This window comes from Bombina bombina, chromosome 1, assembly GCF_027579735.1.
Source record: "Bombina bombina isolate aBomBom1 chromosome 1, aBomBom1.pri, whole genome shotgun sequence".
NCBI lineage: Eukaryota > Metazoa > Chordata > Amphibia > Anura > Bombinatoridae > Bombina > Bombina bombina.
Genome location: NC_069499.1, coordinates 1,398,703,508 through 1,398,728,533, shown reverse-complemented (window position 1 = coordinate 1,398,728,533; position 25,026 = coordinate 1,398,703,508). Strand labels below are relative to the sequence as shown.

At 38.6% G+C, this 25,026-nt stretch overlaps 1 protein-coding gene across 1 annotated transcript in view; it reads right to left on the bottom strand.

Moving 5' to 3' along the window:
• The window catches only part of LOC128652101 (sodium/potassium-transporting ATPase subunit alpha-2), a 140,187-nt gene that overhangs the window by 4,097 nt on the left and 111,064 nt on the right, over window positions 1-25,026 (bottom strand). Inside the window, exons 19-20 of the mRNA XM_053705047.1 lie at window positions 15,838-15,983; window positions 9,528-9,658 (exon numbers count right to left, since the gene is read on the bottom strand). Coding sequence (XP_053561022.1) covers window positions 9,528-9,658; window positions 15,838-15,983 — 277 coding nt within the window. The remainder of the gene's footprint in view (window positions 1-9,527; window positions 9,659-15,837; window positions 15,984-25,026) is intronic.

The following is a 25,026-nucleotide window of genomic DNA, read 5'->3' as shown; positions in this document are numbered from 1 at the left end:
CATTTAATAAGAGCACCAACTCTCTACATCATGAGCAAGAGGAGGAACATAATGTTATAAGAGCAACAACTCCCTACATCATGAGAAAGAGAAGAAACACCATGTTATAAAAACATCAACTCCTTACATCATGAGCAAGAGAAGGAACATCATGTTATAAGAGCAACAACTCCCTACATCATGAGCAAGAGGAGGAACACCATGTTATAAGAACATCAACTCCCTACATCATGAGCAAGAGCAGGAACATCATTTAATAAGAGCAACAACTCCCTACATCATGAGCAAGAGAGGTAACATTATGTTACAAGAGCACCAACTCCCTACATCAAGAGCAAGAGGAGGAACATCATGTTATAAGAGCACTAACGACCTACATTAGAAGCAAGAGGAGGAACATCATGTTATACAAGCACCAACTCCCTACATCATGAGCAAGAGAAGGAACATCATCTTATAAGAGTACCAATGCCCTACATCATGAGCAAGAGGGGGCACATCTTCTTATAAGAGCACCAACGCCCTACATCAGGAGCAAGAGGAGGAACATCATGTTATAAGAGCACCAACTCCCTACATCATGAGCAAGAGAAGAAACACCATGCTATAAGAACATCAACTCCCTACATAATGAGCAAGAGAAGGAACATCATTTAATAAGAGCACCAACTCTCTACATCATGAGCAAGAGGAGGAACATCATGTTATAAGAGCACCAACTACCTACATCATGAAAAAGAGAAGAAACACCATGTTATAAAAACATCAACTCCTTACATCATGAGCAAGAGAAGGAACATCATGTTATAAGAGCACCAACTCCCTACATCATGAGCAAGAGGAGGAACAACATTTAATAAGAGCACCAACTCTCTACATCATGAGCAAGAGGAGGAACATCATGTTATAAGAGCACCAACTCCCTACATCATGAACAAGAGGAGGAACATCATTTAATAAGAGCACCAACTCTCTACATCATGAGCAAGAGGAGGAACATCATGTTATAAGAGCACCAACTCCCTACATCATGAGAAAGAGAAGAAACACCATGTTATAAAAACATCAACTCCTTACATCATGAGCAAGAGAAGGAACATCATGTTATAAGAGCACCAACTCCCTACATCATGAGCAAGAGGAGGAACATCATTTAATAAGAGCACCAACTCTCTACATCATGAGCAAGAGGAGGAACACCATGTTATAAAAACATCAACTCCTTACATCATGAGCAAGAGAAGGAACATCATGTTATAAGAGCACCAACTCCCTACATCATGAGCAAGAGGAGGAACAACATTTAATAAGAGCACCAACTCTCTACATCATGAGCAAGAGGAGGAACATCATGTTATAAGAGCACCAACTCCCTACATCATGAGCAAGAGGAGGAACATCATTTAATTAGAGCACCAACTCTCTACATCTTGAGCAAGAGGAGGAACATCATGTTATAAGAGCACCAACTCCCTACATCATGAGAAAGAGAAGAAACACCATGTTATAAAAACATCAACTCCTTGCATCATGAGCAAGAGAAGGAACATCATGTTATAAGAGCACCAACTCCCTACATCATGAGCAAGAGGAGGAACATCATTTAATAAGAGCACCAACTCTCTACATCATGAGCAAGAGGAGGAACATCATGTTATAAGAGCACCAACTCCCTACATCATGAGAAAGAGAAGAAACCCCATGTTATAAAAACATCAACTCCTTACATCATGAGCAGGAGAAGGAGCATCATGTTATAAGAGCACCAACTCCCTACATCATGAGCAAGAGGAGGAACATCATGTTATAAGAGCACCAACTCCCTATATCATGAGCAAGAGGAGGAACATAATTTAATAAGAGCACCAACTCTCTACATCATGAGCAAGAGGAGGAACATCATGTTATAAGAGCAACAACTCCCTACATCATGAGCAAGAGGATGAACATCATTTAATAAGAGCACCAACTCTCTACATCATGAGCAAGAGGAGGAACATAATGTTATAAGAGCAACAACTCCCTACATCATGAGAAAGAGAAGAAACACCATGTTATAAAAACATCAACTCCTTACATCATGAGCAAGAGAAGGAACATCATGTTATAAGAGCAACAACTCCCTACATCATGAGCAAGAGGAGGAACACCATGTTATAAGAACATCAACTCCCTACATCATGAGCAAGAGCAGGAACATCATTTAATAAGAGCAACAACTCCCTACATCATGAGCAAGAGAGGTAACATTATGTTACAAGAGCACCAACTCCCTACATCAAGAGCAAGAGGAGGAACATCATGTTATAAGAGCACTAACGACCTACATTAGAAGCAAGAGGAGGAACATCATGTTATACAAGCACCAACTCCCTACATCATGAGCAAGAGAAGGAACATCATCTTATAAGAGTACCAATGCCCTACATCATGAGCAAGAGGGGGCACATCTTCTTATAAGAGCACCAACGCCCTACATCAGGAGCAAGAGGAGGAACATCATGTTATAAGAGCACCAACTCCCTACATCATGAGCAAGAGAAGAAACACCATGCTATAAGAACATCAACTCCCTACATAATGAGCAAGAGAAGGAACATCATTTAATAAGAGCACCAACTCTCTACATCATGAGCAAGAGGAGGAACATCATGTTATAAGAGCACCAACTACCTACATCATGAAAAAGAGAAGAAACACCATGTTATAAAAACATCAACTCCTTACATCATGAGCAAGAGAAGGAACATCATGTTATAAGAGCACCAACTCCCTACATCATGAGCAAGAGGAGGAACAACATTTAATAAGAGCACCAACTCTCTACATCATGAGCAAGAGGAGGAACATCATGTTATAAGAGCACCAACTCCCTACATCATGAGCAAGAGGAGGAACATCATTTAATAAGAGCACCAACTCTCTACATCATGAGCAAGAGGAGGAACATCATGTTATAAGAGCACCAACTCCCTACATCATGAGAAAGAGAAGAAACACCATGTTATAAAAACATCAACTCCTTACATCATGAGCAAGAGAAGGAACATCATGTTATAAGAGCACCAACTCCCTACATCATGAGCAAGAGGAGGAACATCATTTAATAAGAGCACCAACTCTCTACATCATGAGCAAGAGGAGGAACACCATGTTATAAAAACATCAACTCCTTACATCATGAGCAAGAGAAGGAACATCATGTTATAAGAGCACCAACTCCCTACATCATGAGCAAGAGGAGGAACATCATTTAATAAGAGCACCAACTCTCTACATCATGAGCAAGAGGAGGAACACCATGTTATAAGAACATCAACTCCCTACATCATGAGCAAGAGCAGGAACATCATTTAATAAGAGCACCAACTCCCTACATCATGAGCAAGAGGAGGAACATCATCTTATAAGAGTACCAACGCCCTACATCATGAGCAAGAGGGGGCACATCTTCTTATAAGAGCACCAACGCCCTACATCATGAGCAAGAGAAGAAACACCATGCTATAAGAACATCAACTCCCTACATAATGAGCAAGAGAAGGAACATCATTTAATAAGAGCACCAACTCTCTACATCATGAGCAAGAGGAGGAACATCATGTTATAAGAGCACCAACTCCCTACATCATGAAAAAGAGAAAAAACACCATGTTATAAAAACATCAACTCCTTACATCATGAGCAAGAGAAGGAACATCATGTTATAAGAGCACCAACTCCCTACATCATGAGCAAGAGGAGGAACAACATTTAATAAGAGCACCAACTCTCTACATCATGAGCAAGAGGAGGAACATCATGTTATAAGAGCACCAACTCCCTACATCATGAGCAAGAGGAGGAACATCATTTAATAAGAGCACCAACTCTCTACATCATGAGCAAGAGAAGGAACATCATGTTATAAGAGCACCAACTCCCTACATCATGAGCAAGAGGAGGAACATCATTTAATAAGAGCACCAACTCTCTACATCATGAGCAAGAGGAGGAACACCATGTTATAAGAACATCAACTCCCTACATCATGAGCAAGAGCAGGAACATCATTTAATAAGAGCACCAACTCCCTACATCATGAGCAAGAGGAGGAACATCATTTTATAAGAGCACCTACTCTCTACATCATGAGCAAGAGGAGGAACATCATGTTATAAGAGCACCAACTCCCTACATCATGAGCAAGAGGAGGAACATCATGTTATAAGAGCAACAAATCCCTACATCATGAAAAAGAGAAAAAACACCATGTTATAAAAACATCAACTCCTTACATCATGAGCAAGAGAAGGAACATCATGTTATAAGAGCAACAACTCCCTACATCATGAGCAAGAGGAGGAACACCATGTTATAAGAACATCAACTCCCTACATCATGAGCAAGAGCAGGAACATCATTTAATAAGAGCAACAACTCCCTACATCATGAGCAAGAGAGGTAACATTATGTTACAAGAGCACCAACTCCCTACATCAAGAGCAAGAGGAGGAACATCATGTTATAAGAGCACTAACGACCTACATTAGAAGCAAGAGGAGGAACATCATGTTATAAGAGCAACAAATCCCTACATCATGAAAAAGAGAAAAAACACCATGTTATAAAAACATCAACTCCTTACATCATGAGCAAGAGAAGGAACATCATGTTATAAGAGCACCAACTCCCTACATCATGAGCAAGAGGAGGAACAACATTTAATAAGAGCACCAACTCTCTACATCATGAGCAAGAGGAGGAACATAATGTTATAAGAGCACCAACTCCCTACATCATGAGAAAGAGAAGAAACACCATGTTATAAAAACATCAACTCCTTACATCATGAGCAAGAGAAAGAACATCATGTTATAAGAGCACCAACTCCCTACATCATGAGCAAGAGGAGGAACATCATTTAATAAGAGCACCAACTCTCTACATCATGAGCAAGAGGAGGAACACCATGTTATAAGAACATCAACTCCCTACATCATGAGCAAGAGCAGGAACATCATTTAATAAGAGCACCAACTCCCTACATCATGAGCAAGAGGAGGAACATCATTTTATAAGAGCACCTACTCTCTACATCATGAGCAAGAGGAGGAACATCATGTTATAAGAGCACCAACTCCCTACATCATGAGCAAGAGGAGGAACATCATGTTATAAGAGCAACAAATCCCTACATCATGAGCAAGAGGAGGAACACCATGCTATAAGAACATCAACTCCCTACATCATGAGCAAGAGCAGGAACATCATTTAATAAGAGCAACAACTCCCTACATCATGAGCAAGAGGAGGAACATCATGTTATAAGAGCACCAACTCCCTACATAATGAGCAAGAGGATGAACATCATGTTATAAGAGCAACAACTCCCTACATCATGAGCAAGAGGGGAAACATCATGTTATAAGAGCACCAACTCCCTACATAATGAGCAAGAGGAGGAAAATCATAAGAGCACCAACTCCCTATATCATGAGCAAGAGGAGGAACATCATGTAATAAGAGCACAAACTCCCTACATCATGAGCAAGAAGAGGAACATCATGTTATAAGAGCAACACCTGCCTACACCTTGAGCAAGAGAAGAAACATCATTGTAGAAGAGCAGATCCTTCATACATCCTCCGCAAAAATAATAAGAGGAAGGTAGAAGTGCACCACCTCTCTACAGCATGAGCAGAAATGGTAAAAACAAGATAGCTAATTGCTATCCTGGCTTGAGCAAGGATAATGACAGTAAGCTATTAGAATACCGCCTCCCAACAGCTTGCACAAAAATCAAAAGACATAAAAGCTGCATATTGTTGGAACCTAAGAAAAATAATAAGCTCAGGATAGAACTGCAAATCCACCCTGCAGTCCAAGTTCTTAGTCTGTAGTCTGTAGTCAGAGATTGTTCGCTGATACATCTGTTGGCAGATTGGGGAGTCTCGACCCATCCTTGCTCTTAAAGGACTAGCCATTTTTTGGAGGCTCTTTACATACTATGATTACACGATTTCCTCACCTTCTTATTTCAACTTGTCACATCGCTATTAGTCCTAAATTGGCCCCGTCCCAACTTTTTTGGAGTGTGTTGCAGTCATCAGATTTTAAATGAGTGTATATTTTAAACAATACATTAAAGTCACAAAGTAAAACATCAAATAATGTGTTAATAATGTGTCAATATAGTACAGGGTGTATTGAATTTTCAAATGACTCTTTCTGTTTGTTTTTCATTTTCCATTCTGTCCCAACTTTTTCAGAACTGAGGTTGTATAAAGGATGGACATTTTAACAGTTGGGTCATTTCTGAAGTCTGAAGTGGCAAATAGCTGGCAAGGCCTTCAGGGCCATGGATTTAACTGGATTTAACTGGCAGGGGGTGCGGAGCCATGGGAGCTGATCTGAGATCTGATCACATTTACACCTACTAATCTCCCTGATTACTTGCTGACTATCAAGTTTGTTTGTTTTTTAATAATGCTGACAACCCTGAAAGTACTACTTATCTATGGCCTGAGCAAAAATGCTATCAAGGTAGACAAGTGCCACCTCCAAACACCCAAAGCAGAATATCAAGATGCCCTCACCTCCCTCCCTACAGCCTGAGCAACAATAGTAATATCAAAGTAAAAGAGCAGCACTTCCTTTGAACCTGAGCAAAAAGATAACCTACAGGCAGAACACAATGTTCCTGATTAAAAGAAGTAACCTTTATTTATAACTGCACTACCACCCTACAGCCTGACAAAGAATAGAGGGCTACCTCATCATGACCACCTACACAAGCACAAAAGCCTCAAGACAGAAATGCACCAACTTCTGTGCTCTAAACAAGCACCCCTTCCCTTTACTCTTAGCAACAACATACATTTAAAAGGAAGGTGAGCAGCACCAACAAAGTTGCCAACATTTAAAAACAAATTCTGGGTCACTTTGGAGAATAGTTCCGCCCATTTCTGGATTGCATAGCCGCCCACTCCAATCCACCTCAAAACAAACACGTAAAATACTAGTAGTATAATTTAGCCATACTGATTGCTTAAAGGGATAGGAAAAAAGATAATTTCATAATGCAGAGAGCACATATAAATTCACTTTTATTATCAAATTGTTCTCGTGTTTACCTTTATTGAAAAGAATATGTACATATCATCAGTAGCAGCAATGCACTACTGGGAGCTAGGTGTTGAATGGTGGGTAAACACATTTGTCTTTTGTCATTGGCTCACCAGATGTGTTCAGGTAGCTCCTAGTAGTGCACTGCTGCAATGGAGATGTATTTAACTATGTGTTTAATGCATTTGCATGGTTTAAACACATAGTTATATGCGAGCAACAGTGTGATAATTAATTTGCTAGCATATTACAGCATTTTCTTTATGCACTTTTACAGCACTTTAATGCAGGTGAAACCATCAAGGTCCTCATCTCCTCCTACATTCATCGCTCAACCACATTAATAGTATAGGAAGAATACGTTTACAGAACCAATCCAAGCAAGCAAGGGTTACATTATTAACCATTCATCATCTGTATAGCAGGACACCACAAAGAACCCTAGTTTATATAGATGTTGCACATCCTGAAATTAGACAGATATTACCACAGTAGGTTTAATTTGCTAATTGCTGTGTTGGGGCTACTGGAATGGAAAACAATATATGCAGATATACTGAGGATTTGTTTGTTATGTTTCACTTGTGCTAAAACACTATTGAAAGATTCACAAGCAAGTGGCATTTTATAAGGTAAATTGTATTTTTGATCTTTGCTGCAGCAGTGATTGTGGGCAGTGGGTTAATAGCATAGAAATGCCCCAGTAAATCTGTATTATTTTTATGTTCTGTGAATGCTAGTCTGAACACATGAAGAGTCTGATGTATTAAGCATCTGCTAATCAAAGAAAATTACTCATGTTCCAAATTGTACCATATTATTCAGATGCCTTGCTTCCTCACACATTGCATTCTAGTCTACCCACCTGGTATTACACATCTCATGGCTCCCCCATACCTGGCTACACATTACATTCTAGTATACCCACCCTGGTATTACACATCTCATGACTCCTCCTTACCTGACTACACATTACATTCTAGTATACCCACCTGGTATTACACATCTCATGGCTCCCCCATACCTGACTACACATTGCATTCTAGTATACCCACCCTGGTATTAAACATCTCATGGTTCCCGCTTACCTGACTACACATTACATTCTAGTATACCCACCCTGGTATTACACATCTCATGACTCCTCCTTACCTGACTACACATTGCATTCTAGTATACCCACCCTGGTATTACACATCTCATGGCTCCCCCATACCTGACTACACATTGCATTCTAGTATACCCACCTGGTATTACACATCTCATGGCTCCCACATACCTGACTACACATTGCATTCTAGTATACCCACCCTGGTATTACACATCTCATGGCTCCCTCTTACCTGACTACACATTGCATTCTAGTCTACCCACCCTGGTATTATACATCTCATGACTTTCTCTTACCTGACTACACATTACATTCTAGTCTACCCACCCTGGTATTATACATCTCATGACTTTCTCTTACCTGACTACACATTACATTCTAGTCTACCCACCCTGGTATTACACATCTCATGACTTTCTCTTACCAGACTACACATTACATTCTAGTGTACCCACCTGGTATTACACATCTCATGACTCCCCCTTACCTGACTACACATTGCATTCTAGTATACCCACCTGGTATTACACATCTCATGGCTCCCCCTTACCTGACTACACATTACATTCTAGTATACCCACCCTGGTATTACACATCTCATGGCTCCCTCTTACCTGACTACACATTACATTCTAGTATACCCACCTGCTATTACACATCTCATGGCTCCCCCATACCTGGCTACACATTACATTCTAGTCTAGCCGCTCTAGTATTACACATCTCATGGCTCCCTCTTACCTGACTACACACTGCTAAACTTAAGTATAACAGATGAGCATGCAGGGGGCAATTTATCAAGCTGAGGCGGACAGGGGCGCACATACGCGCTCCTGCCCGCCGCAGCTCGCCTCTTGTGAGAACCTGCAGACATAGGCAGGCGAAAGCCTAACGAAGAGTTTGATAAATCACCCCCTCAGTCAGCACAGATAAAGACTAGAGAAAAAACTTACATACGGTAACCAAGAGACTAGAGAAAATGATGTTAAATCATAAGCCACAGCGCCCTCTGTTGTAGGAGTACTGCACTGCACACAATATTAACTAACTTCTGACTAAATAGAACAAGGGACAAACTTTAAAGGCAGGGGATCCGGAAGGCAAAAAATTGGACTATCCTGGGAAAAATTGGACTGTTGGCAACTATGGTTTGTTAAAAAATAGTCATCTCAAAGCAGGAAAGCACTTAATTGCAGCGTGCATAAGAGCAGAAACCTCAAATGTTTATGCACCACCTTCCTAAATATGAGCAACAACTTCAATGCAAAAAAAGCACCATTTGCATAGACCTGTTCTCCCATCTCCTTACTTCATGCCTTGCTGGAACACAGAGTTGCGTCTAGTTTTACAGATGATAAGATCAGCCCACTGTACAACCACAATGCTGGCGAAGAAAGCAGTGTGACAGGTGAACTCCACCACTTTACGCTGTTCATAGGTCTGAAAAGAAAGAGCAAGCCAGAAAGTTATTCTTGCAAGTAGTGATCATTAATAGAAAATAACAATCAATCTACAGAGGATGTTTGATATTAAACAGACATTAAACACTATTTAATTCTCCATAAAATGTTTAACTATGTTAAACATTTAACATAGTTAAACATTATAAATAAACAAAATAAAAACAAGTATATGTTTAACTATGCATATTTAAAAATAAAAATGTGTTCTCATATTTTTCCTGTAACCCCTCAAATTGTAATGTTTTTTCAATGATTTCAGTATGCACTTCAGATTTCCGAACTTTCACCTAGATTATGAGTTTTGCGTTAGAGGCTGTGCGGTGCTAACGAGCAGTTTTCCCTCACTGCTCACTTACCTGCAGCATTGGTATTACGAGTTTTCAGAATCCCGTCGTTAAAAGACAAGAAGTGAGCGTTGAGCAAAATGTTGCTCATTACCGCACTCCAATACCAGCGCTGCTTAAGTCAGCGGTGAGCTGGTTGTACGTGCTCGTGCACGATTTCCCCATAGGAATCAATGGGGAGAGCCAGCTGAAAATAAGTCTAACACCTGCAAAAAAGCAGCGTAAAACTCCTTAACGCAGGAATTGATTCCTATGGGGAAATAAAAGGTATGTCTACACCTAACACCCTAACATGAACCCAGAGTCTAAACACCCCTAATCTTACACTTATTAACCCCTAATATGCCGCCCCCAATATCGCCGACACCTGCATTATATTATTAACCCCTAATCTGCCGCTCATAAGTAGGTGGTGGCGGTGTGCGGAGCGGCAGATTAGGGGTTAAAAAATTGTTATAATGTTTGCGATGCGGGAGGGCCTCCATTTAGGATTAATAGGTAGTTTATGGGTGTTTAGTGTACTTTTTAGCACTTTAGTTATGAGTTTTACGAAGTTTTATGAAGTTTACGTAAGTCGTTTTGCGGTAAGGCCAAAGAAGTGTGCGGTGCCCCTAAACCTTCAAGACTCGTAATACCAGTGGGCGTTAAAAAGCAGCATTAGGACCTCTTAACGCTGCTTTTATACCCTAATGCACAACTCGTAATCTAGGTGTTTGTCTCTAAAAGGTCAATAATAAAAGATTATCCAGCTTGGGGAGAAATTATAGTGCAGACTTCACATGGGCTGAACTCACAGACTTTTAAAGAAAAATGGCAAAACTTGTAAGTCCCAGAGAGATAAGAGATGCCTTCCATAGTAAGTAATGAAGCTCTCTGGGATACATAATCTCACAAGGGAGAGTGAAGTTAACAGGGGAGCACCTGACACTGATAACTGGTTGCTAATTTATCAACTATCTGCCCAACATGATCCGCTTAGCATATGCTGTCTGCATTTAACATTGCACAAGCAGTTCTGTTGAACTGCTTGTGCAATGCCGTCCCCTGCAGATTCGCGACCAATCGGCCGCTAGCAGGGGGTGTCAATCAACCCGATCATATGCGATCGGGCGGATTGATGTCCGCAGCCTCAGAGCATATGGAAGAGTTAAGGAGCAGCGGTCTTAAGAGCGCTGATTCTTAACTGCTGTTTCTGGCAAGCCTGAAGGCCTGCGCAGAAACAGGGGCATCAGGGCCCATTCTGCCCTTGATAAATCGGCCCCATTGTCTCCATTTTTTCTGCAAATACTAATTAAACTGAAATGTTTTTGCTACAATTTAACTTGCAGTTGGCTGTAGTTTAGTATATACTACTTTTCTGTCAGTTAAATAAGTAAATGCAAACAGCTGGTGAGAAAAATCAGTGCGACCTACTGCTGTAAAATGCTTTGAGAATATCATGAGAATTATGAGAGAGATTCAGACACACCCTGGGAACTCCCCTGTTTAGGCCAGGGAATTCCCCTGTCCCTCCCTCTTTCTGAAATAGTCAGTTTTATTTTACTTAGAACAAATACAAAGTGCAATGTAATTTGTAAAAGATACACAGAAATATACAAAGTATGATCCTAATTTGTTAGAGTTACACAGAAACTTGCAAAGCATAATCAGAATTTGTAAAATCACAATCCTAAATGCACTGTTTTATACAGAATCTAAATGAATTAAAATACAAAATAGGAATTGGAAAGCTTAAATGTATTACAACCTAATGGATGCTATCCTAAGTCTAAAGTATATATATAATATAAAATACAAAGTGTAAATGTAATAAAACTCTCATGTCATGCAGTGCTATATTGCACTGGGACTTTCTTTTCTTCACGTCCAAAAATGCAGGAAATGCTGGCAAAATTTGCATTTCCTATATCTTGTGAGAGATCTTGCAGTACTGGAGGATCGATCATTTTATCTGAACGAAGACCTTAATGTCATAGCAAAGGAGATAATCATGATCAGGTGTATCTTTAAGGTGTTTGCAATTGATCTGCAAATCAGTCTTAATTTTCAAAACAAAATGTCAGTTTAAGTGTTTTTAAATGTTAATTTAACATATCTTTTGCAATGCTAATCTTGATTGGTGATTTACATTGTTACTATTAAATATTACTTTACATTTTACTTTAAGTAGAGAACAAATGATTTATTATGACCATATAATGAAGTGGAGCAAGGCTTGATAGACTATGAACTTGAAGCCATCATTTAGCGATACAGATTAATATGAAGCATAACTGTAAATACGCTCCCAGGTCAGTTGCCTAAATTCTCTAAAGCATTCTTGTGCTGTGAAGCTGCTACAGTTGGGCTCTGTGAAAAGTGTTAGGTTCCTCATGAAATTCCCTAATGGAAACTTAGGGGTATATTTAACAAGCAGCATATGCTGCACTTTCTGCGTGAGCCTTCTGGCTCGCCGGAAACATAAGTTAAGAAGCAGCGGTCGTAAGACTGCTGCTTCTTAACTCATCCACCACCTTTTAGGTTGTGGACAGCAATCATCCCGATTGGGTATGATCAGGAAGATTGACACCCCCTGCTAGTGGCCAATTGGCCATGAATGTGTAGGGGGCGGCATTACACAAGCATTTCACAAGAAATACTTTTGCAATGTTAAAAGCCAACAGCGTATGCTGTCGGCATTTAGCGATGTTGGGCTGACATGATCCGCTGTAGCAGATCATGTGCGCCTGACATTTAATAAATCTACCCCTTGTTATTGAAAGCTGTAAGGAGCAGTACATTAAATGTTTTATATGAAAGAGAGACTTTGCAACACATCATAATATTTCATGAAATGTGAGATTTCCCTAAAGCTCCCAACATCTGTGATGCTACAGCCAATATTTCTTCTTCAGTAGGACCTGCTAACTACCAAGTAAAGGCTATAGGCATTCTATAGTATATCTCCATCTCAAACAGGAGACCTTCAGCCACACAACAAAGCATACACGTCAAGCCATGGTGCTACAAGTGGTGAGACAGGTGGTTAGCTTATAAAAAGGATGAGCCTGGAAGCAATTTTATCACGTGATAAACTGACTACAATTTAAGGAGAATGAACTGTCATGCCATATGTACTTCAACAGATATCATGGTGGCACAGGTACAGTTCTCCCATTTAAGAGTAGAAGAATGATTGTGAGGCAGAGAATGAAATGTGTGTCTTTTTGTGTGTGTTTATCCCAGTTCATCAGAGGCCGTTAGAAAACTCTTTTTATTCTGCATGATTTTCCAGTAGCTTTAACTTTACAAGTACAATTTCACAAGAGTATTCCAGTCTATCAGTTTTTTGAGCATATTGTCGCAGACATGACCTTAAGAAATGTCATTTGTGCCTGCTTTGAGTGCTATATCTTTTTGTTCAGTGTTAATACACTTGCTCATTTCACATGATAATTAGACATGGTTGTTTTAATACATAGATACAATATTGCTCAAAACACAATGTTTAAACTGTTAAATTTGTATACATTGTAAATGTGTTCATCACAATGCTCATTTACAAGAGCAATGAAGTGTATTGGCATTTTAAAATATGTCATATAAAATGATATGAAATTGTTAATTGCACATAAGTTGGTATCACTAATTGACTAAAAACACTGCATTCAAACAGTTATCATCAATATTTAATTAATTAGCTTTGAAGGCCTTGGCCGAATATATTGTTTTCTTTAGTGAAGGTCTGTGAAAATTGCTGATAAAATTCCTTTGCACAGCCAACTTTTCCTGTGATATTTCAGATAGTTTTATTAAAGGGACAGTCTACACCAAAATAATTATTGTTTAACCCCTTTGTGCCGGGGAGCAAATGCTTAACATTGAATTGAACATTGAAAAATTAAATCACGCGATCGTTGATGCGATTCCTGCTTTTGCTAAAGGGGGTGGTTGCACAATGCCGTATAAGATAGGATGTTCCATGCCGTCCTAACCGCATTAAAGCCCAGTGCTGTTAGGACGTAGTGGTTATAAAGAAAGGTAATGCCTTTACTACCCATTCCCAGCACAACTAATTGTATTATTATTATTATCAGGTATTTGTAGAGCGCTAACAGGTTCCACAGCGCTATGAACATAGATGGTATTTAAAAAACAATTATAGGGATCAAATGGGTAGAGGGTCCTGCCGAGAGTTGCACTATAACTAACATTGTTATATTAATATACTTTATAATATTTAAACCTCTAAATATATGTCTGTTTCTAAGCCACTACAGACAGCCTCTTTGCACATGCATTTGTATAGGTTTTCACTACAGGAGACTGCTAGTTCATGTGGGCCATATAGAAAACATTGTGCTCATGCCCGTGAAGTTGTGCACAACACAGCACTAATTGGCTAAAATGCAAGTCATTAGATAATACATAAATAGCCCTGAGATAAGGGAGCTGTCTGCAGAGGCTTATATACATAGTAATCACAGAGGTAAAAAGGTTATTAATATAACAGTGTTGGTTATGCAAAACTGGGGAATGGGTAATAAAGGGATTACCTATCTTTTTAAGCAATACAAATTTCGGAGTATACTGTCCCTTTAACTCAAACAGTTGCACTTCTACTAAACTGGAATAACTAACATTATGAAGCCACCTATCACCTTAGGTTCATACAATATATTTAAACTACTCTTCTAATAGATTAGAATCAGAGGCCTTGGATTCCAAAGCTGTGACCAGATATACAGATTAATTTACAAAGCTTTCAACTCATTTGCTTCTCTGTAAGCAAATCGTCCCACTGCTTTCTCCTTAACCAAAGTTATTTAAAAAAACAAAACAAACAACTGTCAAACCTTATTGCATCAAATTTGTTGAAAATGAATAATAACTTTGAAGTTAAGATTGGTGCAATAAAGTAAAATGATCATTCTGTCATTTTCCAAACACACAAGCCCGTGTGACTCCGAAATGTCAATATTACAGTAAATGTGAGGCAGGGCAAGGCATATAACACGAGAGTTAATATGAGTTTAGAACACTTTTTGGCAAGATTTGCTACTCTTCTGTCTGCTATCAAGAAATTATGGCTTCTGGAAGCAATGCCGCAGTACATAATAATAACAACTAGTATTTATATAGTGCCTTTCTCCCAGTGGGACTCAAAACGCTTTTTAAGCACTCGCAATTAACCAAATCGGCAGCTGAATAGTAATAGTTGCTATTATTATCCAATTTAATGGTACTCATTTTATCAACCTCGGAAGGATGAAGGGCTGAGTCGGCCCTGCTGGGATTTGAACCTGTGACCTTGGATCTTTTAAACAGGCTTTTTTGTAATCAGGGCATTTACCAACTGAGCTACCTCACCAGCCTTAATGACGACAAAATGTCAAAATAACGGCCAGTTTTGCCTCAAGTGACTCCAGTTTATATTAACTGGGTTTAAAGAATTTAGTAAAATATGGAACCTTGATCATTTTATGTCTTCACCAGGGTACACCAAAGCAAAGATAAAGTGGGTAAGCTGTAAACACAGCCAAAATACTACAATATAAGGCTGTCAATACTGGGCCTTCATAGTTTCCCAACTTTAAGTATGGGAAAAATTGTCTTCTGCATTTCAAGACTTGGAGCATCCATGAACTCAAATAGACAAACACATTACATTCTCGCAAAAAAAAGGAAAAATATTTATTATCTATACAAGTTTCTGGTATTTGTTTCTAGAGGAGACCTAAAAATACTGTAAAATATAGGAAGTTATAGGAAGCTACTGAGGAAGCTGCTTATGATATCTTGTGAATAGAAAGTTTTATTGGAGATGTCTTACCCACTCCTGTCCATAACTGTCTTCTACATCATTTGTTGACCGATCATCCCAGTCCAAACGTATCCCAAGCAATCTTGATGGCAGAAAACCATTCTCTGCCAGGATTACAAAGTATGTAAAGAACCCCCCAAGTGCCTGTATCATACCTGAAAAAAGAAATGTGACTAAATAAAGTGGGAGAATACTTAAACAATGATACTCGTAACTTTTACATGGAAATAGTTTTATGAACCTGTAACTGTGTCTAGAATATCCTTTATGACATTAAAGAGCAATGAAAATGTTTCCTTATGAATATAAATTAACTTTAAAGGGATACTAAATCCAAAGTTGCTTAAAATTGCATACTGTATCCAAATCATGAAAAAATAAATTGGATTTAGTATCCCTTTAAGGGGACACTTTATTAAATTGTTGTATCATGTTATTCTAAGAGTAGCAATTAAACAAGTTGAAATATTTTTGCATAAATAATAGTTAAGTAATAAATAAAGTAGTAAAGTAAGTTTATAACTGAAATTAGCAGGAAATATGGTTGTTTTCCTTCTATTTAATTATAGATTGCAAATAAAAACGTAATGCATGTGCAAAGTTTGCATATTTCTTAAAGGGACAGTAAAGTCAAAAATAAACTTTCAATATTTTAAACTAATCCTAGTAAGGGATTGGACAAGAATACAACTAGTGATTATCATAAACAAATATTTACTGGTACAAAAAACATAATGCTTACCTGATAAATTAATTTATTTCATGGTGGTTAAAGTCCACTAGGTAGGTAGGTAGGTAGGTAGGTAGGAAGGAAAATATTCTAAAACCCCAAGAGATCTATAAAACACCTCCCACCTTACTGGTAAGCCAGTCTGATGTATAGCCAAGCAAAAAATGTATGGAAAGAAAGAAGAGCAAAAAATTAGGAGCAGGGGAAATCAGATGTAGGCAAAATTAAACAACATAAAAACAAAGGGTGGGTCTTATGGACTCTCACCACCATGAAATAAATTAATTTATCAGGTAAACAAAAATAATATTTTCTTTCAAACAGATGGTGAGAGTCCATGAACCATTACTCCTGGGAACAAACATGCAAGCTGTGGAGTCCACAAGTAATGAGAAATAAGGGTGGGATAAAAAGAACATATTTCTTCACAATGAAACTAAATCAACAACACAAATAGAACCCAAAGAATAAACAGGGTAGTTTTAGTAAAAGTATGCAAAGAAAACTAAGAAACTACCTTGCAAATATTTGGTCCCAAGGAAAAGCAACTGAACTGGTAGAATGGACAGAATGTTTAAGTGGAGGCTGACCCACCTCAAAAAAAGCCTTTTGGACCAAAAAGTCTCAACCAAGGAGCCAAAGAGACAGAAGAAGTTGTCTGCCCTTTCCAGGAACAAACAAAGTAGAAGTTTATCAGAAATCCTTAGACATGTCTGCATAATACTTCAAAGCTTTTACAACATCCAAGTTATGAAGAAGCTTCTCTGAAGTATTCTTAAGATTAGTACATTAAAGAAAAGACTAATTTCATGACTAATATTATCCAAAGACACAACCTAAAGTAAAACAAAATCTAATTTAGACCTAAACACTGCCTTATCCTGATGATAAACAAGATAAGGAGGATCACATGAAAGAGCAGACAACTCAGAGACAAGACATACAAAAAATATACAAAACATTCTAAGATAGAAGCTTACTATCCACCTAATACATACACTCAAAAGGAGGAGCCTGCAAAACCTCAATACCAAATTTAGACTCCAAGGAATTTCAGGAAGATTAGCAATCTTCTTGTGGAACAAAACTGAAAGAGCTGAGAGAGAAATCTGAACCCTTGTCTAAACCATCCTGCAAATAATGCAAAAACCTAGGAATCCTAAAGGAATGCTATGAAAAACCATGATTCATATACAAATAAATAAAGGCCTTCCAGACCTTATAATAAATCTCCCTAGTTAAAGACTATCATGCCTGTATCAAAGTCTCAATAACAGAATTAGAAAAACCTCTCTGCCTGAAAACCGACTGTTCACTTTCCATGCCATCAAGCTTAGAGATTTGAGATCCTGATGGAAAAACAACAGACCTTGAGACAGCAACTGGACATCTGAACTAGATCTACATACCAAACCCTGCAAAGCCAAGGCAAACTAGTCACAATTACTGAAGATTTCACTCTGGGGAGAACCAGTGGAGGAAAAACATAGGCAAGCTGAAATCACCAAGGAGCTACCAGGGCATCCACAAACTCTGTTTAAGGATCCCTGGAACGTGGATATTATCTGGGAAGTTTGTTGTTCAACCAAGAGGTCATCAGATCTATTTCTGGGAAACCCCTAAGATCCATTATCAGTTTTAAAACATCCATATGAAGAAGCCACTCCTCTGTATACAATGAATGATGACTGAGAAAATCTGCTTCCCAGTTGTTCACTTCTGGAATATGAATGGCAGAAATCATACAACAATTAGCTGCTTCCCAGGAAAGAATTTGAGATACTTCTTTTAAAGCTAGGGAACTGTAACTTCCCCCTGATGATTGCTGTAAACCACTGCTGTGATTTTAACTGTCTGAAAACTGAGATTAGACACTCTTTTCAACAGAGGCCAACTCTGAAGGATACTGAAAATTGCACAGTGCATTTACTGGCAACCTCACCTCCCGAGGAAACCAAACCCCTTGTGCTCTCTGAGACCCCTAGATGCCCCACCAACCTAAAAGACTTGCATCTGAAGTGATCACAGTCCAAATAGGACAAGCAAAAAAAGTACCCTGCATAACAAGCTGAACAGTCAGCCACCAATACAGGAACTGACTTGTTCTGAGATCTAGATACATCCTAGAGACAGCTGAGTATGATCCCTACCCAATGGCTGAAATATACAAAGTTGAAGAGGCCACATGTGAAAACGAGCAAATGGAATAGTATTCAATGCAAAAATCATGAGACCTAATACTTTCATGCAAAGAGCTACTAAGGGGAAAGAAATAAACTGAAGGCTTTGACAAGCTAACACCAGCTTCAACCTTCTCTGATATGTCCAAGAGAGACTAATGGAAATTGAATCTATCTGAACCCCCAGAAAACCAACTCTTGTCTGAGGAACTAGAGAACTTCTTTGGAAAATTGAATTTCCAGCGATGTTGTTGAAGAAACAACAACAATCTGACAGGGAGATATTATGCTAAATTTAAAAATGGAGCTTGAATCAAGGTTTCATCCAGGTAACAAATCATTGCAATACCCTGAATTCTGATCACAGACAAACGGGTACCAAGAACCCATGAGAATAGTCTGGGAGCTATAGCCAGATAAAATAGTGGAGCAACAAACTGAAAGAGCTTGTCTAGAACAGCAATTCTTAGAAACTGATAATGCTGCCTTAAAATAGGAACATGGTCGTAAGTAAGCATACTTAAAATATATTGTGGACATAAAATGAACAAAAGCAGAACAAAAAAACTGAATAGTCCAAATAGTTTTCATTTTTAAAGAAGGAACTAGTTCAGAGCTAAGAACCAAAACTGGTATGAAGGCTCCTTACTTCTTAGGGGAAAAAAGTGATTTGAATAAATCAACAAAGGAAATCCCATGGAAACCAAAATCAAAACTAACTGAAAAAAGCCTTCAAAGAATATTTGGGTATATTGGACGGGAAAAAAAAACACCTTCCTCTGAGAGGCCTTGTTTTGAAAACTATTCAATAACCAAGCCTCCTAAAAAAGGCACAATCTGCCTTTTGCCAGAGCCTCTGGATCGGGGACTTTACCTTCATGCACACTTGGATGAGGAAATAGGTCTGCTTAGACTAGATCCAGTTTGAACTATAATTATATTTAAAGCCAGAGTAACTTTGCTTCTGAGAAGAGGTATTGGATTTCTGTTCTTGTTCTGACAAAAGGAGCAAAAATGATTAGAAGCTTGGGATTTACCATTGGCCATTTTTTTTCTGAGGAAGAAAAAGCTTCCTTACCTCCAGTCAAAGTAGAGATAACAGAATCAAAATCCCTTAAAGGGCCATAATACCCAAATGTTTAAACACTTGAAAGTGATGCAGTATAGCTGTAAAAAGCTGACTAGAAAATATCTCCTGAACATCTCTATGTAAAAAAGAAAGATATTTTACCTCAAAAGTTTCTCAGTAGCCACATCCCATTGTAAAGGATTTCTAAGCAGCATATTAGTATGTCTGTCCCGGGACAGCTGAAAGGATGAGCCTCGTGAACTCTCATATTATTTCACCAATCAGGTTAAGGAAGCTTACTATGAAATCTCATGAGAGTTAAGTCAAATCTCATGAGATCACAGTAAGAGTTCATGACCTCAGCACTGCTGATGCTGATTGGCTGCTGTTCATTTCTTCATTTTTTTATTTTTTTTACCTGCAGCTGGGAGCAGCTGAGTATAACTTTTTACACAGAACTTACTCTGCTGAGCTGAGGAGATTGTGAGGTAAAATATCTTCCTTTTTTACATAGAGATGCTCAGGTGATCATTTTCCTGTCGGCTTTTTACAGCTATACTGCATCAGTTTCAAGTGATTTAGCATATGAGTATTATGTCCCTTTAAAAGAGAAAGATTAAATCCTAAATTTAGAAACCACATCAGCAGAGCTTCTAGAAAGTACTGCCAAAAACATACTTTTAGTCTAAATGATTTCAATAAAAGCATCACAGATGAAAGCATAATCACATTGAAGCAATTCCAAAATTAAAAAAACAATCTTCACTAGCAGCATAATTAGACAACTGCTAAGAAAGACTAACTAAACAAATGGAAAAAGCCAGCAACAACACCAGCAATAGAAGCTGCTGGCCTAAAAAAAACATGCTTGCTGAAAAGCCCTCCTAAGGAAGGATTCTGAACTAAAGGGTCTTAAAAGGTAGAGCTATCTTCCAAAGGAACAGAAGTACGCTTACACATTGTAAAAATAGCTCCATCCACTTTAGGAAAAAATTCTCAAAGTTGATGAGGCAGCCCTCTTAAGTAGGTATATACAGATATAAGCGGCAGAACAAGGAGGGCTGCTCCGTTTACTGAATGGGCTTGTGTGGGACTACTACGTATCTGCTGTTGCATATTTAAACTAGGATTGAATTATTATGGTGTTTTCTTCCAGTCATGGAAAGGATTTACAATGATTTAAAACATATGCAGCTATAAGATGCTTGCACAAATGTGAGTGGGCTCACTCTCAGAACTTGATCGATCGATGGACTGTCATCATATGGTTTTTAATTTGGCACTTGCGTATGTTTATACACATATATATTTTTTGTACCAATAAATATTTTACGATAATAACTAGTTGTACTCATGACGGATCTCTTACTAGGATTAGCTTATAAGATTTTTGGTGAATGACTATGGTGCTGGACAAAGGGAGCTGAAGGGTCCCTAAGGACTCATTAGTTTTATTTTTTCTTTTCATTTTAAATTAATGAATTAATGTTTACTCCAACTGTGTACTATGTTCTCTGTAAGAATTTATATATATATATATATATATATATATATATATATATATATATATATATATATATATATAATATATATACAGTATTCCACAAAAGTGAGTACATCCCTCACATTTTTGTAAATATTTTATTATATCTTTTCATATGACAACACTGAAGAAATGACACTTTGCTGCAATGTAAAGTAGTGAGTGTACAACCTGTATAACAGTGTAAATTTGCTGTCTCCTCAAAATTAATCAACACATAACCATTAATGTCTAAACCATTGGCAACAAAAGTGAGAACACCCCTAAGTGAAAATGTCCAAATTGGGCCCAATTAGCCATTTTCCCTCCCCGGTGTCATGTGACTTGTTAGTGTTACAAGGTCTCAGGTGTGAATAGGGAGCAGGTGTGTTAAATTTGGTGTTATCGCTCTCACACTCTCTCATACTGGTCACTGGGAGTTCAACATGGCACCTCATGGCAAAGAACTCTTTGATGATCTGAAAAAAAGAATCTTTGCTCTACAAAAAGATGGCCTAGGCTATAAGAAGATTGCCAAGACCATGAAACTGAGCTGCAGCACGGTGGGCAAGACCATACAGCGGTTTCACAGGACAGGTTCCATGGTTGACCAAAGAAGTTGACTGCACGTGCTCAGCGTCATATCCAGAAGTTGTCTTTGGGAAATAGATGTATGAGTGCTGCCAGCATTGCTGCAGAGGTTGAAGGGGTGGGGGGTCAGCCTGTCAGTTCTCAGACCATACGCCGCACACTGCATCAAATTGGTCTGTATGGCTGTCGTCCCAGAAGGAAGCCTCTTCCAAAGATGATGCATAAGAAAGCCTGCAAACAGTTTGCTGAAGACAAGCAGACTAAGGACATGGATTACTGGAACCATGTCCTGTGGTCCAATGAGACCAAGATAAACTTATTTGGTTCAGATGGTGTCAAGCGTTTGTGGCGGCAACTAGGTGAGGAGTACAAAGACAAGTGTGTCTTGCCTACAGTCAAGCATGATGGTGGGAGTGTCATGGTCTGGGCCTGCATGAGTGCTGCCGGCACTGGGGAGCTACAGTTCATTGAGGGAACCATGAATGCCAACATGTACTGTGACATATTGAAGCAGAGCATGATCCCCTCCCTTCAGAGACTGGGCCACAGGGCAGTATTCCAACATAATAAGGACCCCAAACACATCTCCAAGATGACCACTGCCTTGCTAAAGAAGCTGAGGGTAAAGGTGATAGACTGGCCAAGCATGTCTCCAGACCTAAACCCTATTGAGCATATGTGGGGCATCCTCAAATGGAAGGTGGGGGAGCGCAAGGTCTCTAACATCCACCAGCTCTGTGATGTCGTCATGGAGGAGTGGAAGAGGACTCCAGTGGCAACCTGTGAAGCTCTAGTGAACTCAATGCCCAAGAGGGTTAAGGCAGTGCTGGAAAACAATGGTGGCCACACAAAATATTGACACTTTGGGCCCCATTTGGACATTTCCACTTAGGGGTGTACTCTCTTTTGTTGCCAACAGTTTAGGCATTAATGGCTGTGTGTTGAGTTATTTTGAGGGGACAGCAAATTTACACTGTTATACAGGCTGTACACTCACTACTTTTCATTGTAGAAAAGTGTCATTTCTTCAGTGTTGCCCCATGAAAAGATATAATAAAACATTTACAAAAATGTGAGGGGTATACTCACTTTTGTGAGATACTGTATATATACAGCTTGTGCCTCAGTCTAACTAATACCCACATTGTAATATGTAATTTTACATTCTAAAGAGGGCGATTAATCTTTGTAAGTCAGACCTGGAAACAAATTGGCCTGTTTCCTTTCTAATTTATTCACGTTAATTAAATAATGGTTCTCAGACTCAATTCTATTTATAAACACGTATTTAGATGTAATGAATAAATAACATTAAAATGCACATGTTTAGTGAAATTACTGAGGCAAGAAAACAATACAAAATAAGTCATTTGTTACGCACATAAATTGCAGAGGTTTTCTTGTCTATGTCTCAGCTAACCGGTTAGAGTATTTTTTTTAGCTAGAATATAATGAAGAAGGTACTGTATCTGCTAATTGGAACTGAGGCATAAATAGAAAAGCAGATAATACACTAAAAAGATAGCGTACATGAACATGTTAATTTTATATGCCTAACCCCAGATGTTTTTTTTATTTATTTATTTTTACATAGGGCTGAGACTTCCATTGGGTTTTTGATACCAGCAATTAAAGGGATATTAAAGGGATTAAAGGGATATTACACGCAACAATTACACGTCCTGTAAAAAAAAACAGCAACTTTGCAATACATTTTTATTATCTATTCTGCCTGATTTTACTGTAAAATACTTCTGAAAATGTTCCTTTTTCCACTTCCTCTAGGAAAGCTGGAGTGCCTCCACCATACTTAAGAACAGTGACATTTAACTGAGCCTCCTGCATTCTACACAGTGATTGGTTAGCTAAGGGCTAAGCGGCCACAGCAAAGGAAACCACTTTTTAAAAGGTGCATCATTGAACAGCTCCTAACTTGAAAAACCTTGTAAATTGTGCTAATAAAATTATTGCTGAAATATAATGTAAGCTTAATTCCTTTTATGTGCTAAATTGTAAAATATATACATACAAAGTTAAAGTTTCAAATTAATTGTGATAAAAACAAATTTGCAGGGTATTGATCTTGATCAGTCCAGGGATAATTCTTGAAAGCCCTCTTCACTGGGTTGCTGTGATCAGAGAACAGAAGCAATTGCGCTCCTGCACTTATGTAAGCAAACCTCAGCTTACTTAAAGGGACATTCTAGTGCACATAGAGTACATAATTTTTGCCCTATTAAGGTGAAATGGATAACACATGGCCTTGCACAATAAATATAAGGCACAATTGGGTATTACAAGTTTTTGGGTAAAATGTTTAACCTAAGCATTTTTTAATGCACGTGATACTTATATAGCATGCCCTATACTCAGTGGCTTATTTATGGTTTTTGCTCCCCTAGGCAGGGCCGCCATCAGGGGGTGACAGGGGTGACTCCTGTCAGGGGCCCAATGGGCCAGGGGGGCCCCATGAGGCAAGAACTAAAAAAAAAAAAATTTTTTTTTTTTTACATTTTGGCAGCCACCAGTGGGTACTACAGCAGAGTGCTAATTGAACATGGGAAATGTTATTACAAGGAGTAAAGTATTAGCATTTGAGAGGATTTCTGAGTGTGCACTAAACCACTATGCACAGTGTGAGACAGACTTGGCACTTTGTTTGTACAGTGTGTGCCTGAGTCAGACGGCAGATCACTTTCATTTGCAGAGGAGGTAGGACTTACTTAGCAAATGTTTTGTATTTCTTTGTGCAATTTCGGATTGTAACTTTAGTGTGGTAGTAGTTGTATGGTGGGGTCAGGGGTCCATAAAAACACATTTTTTTAGCAGCAATGTATTTATGATTATTAGAAAATGCTGTAAAAATTCTATATTTAAAACCAAGCAGAAATGTTTCCTCCTCAATACGCAAATGGAAGGTGCCCTTTTGGCAGATATGCATTTATAAATATATATATATATATATATATATATATATATATATAGAGAGAGAGCAATAACAGTTAAAGTGCACTCACTGTTCCAAGGATCATCTGCCGGGGTGCTGCGTGGAAAAATGTAGATTTACGTTCAACCCCAAGGAAGAAAACGCTTCACTCTCCGGTCT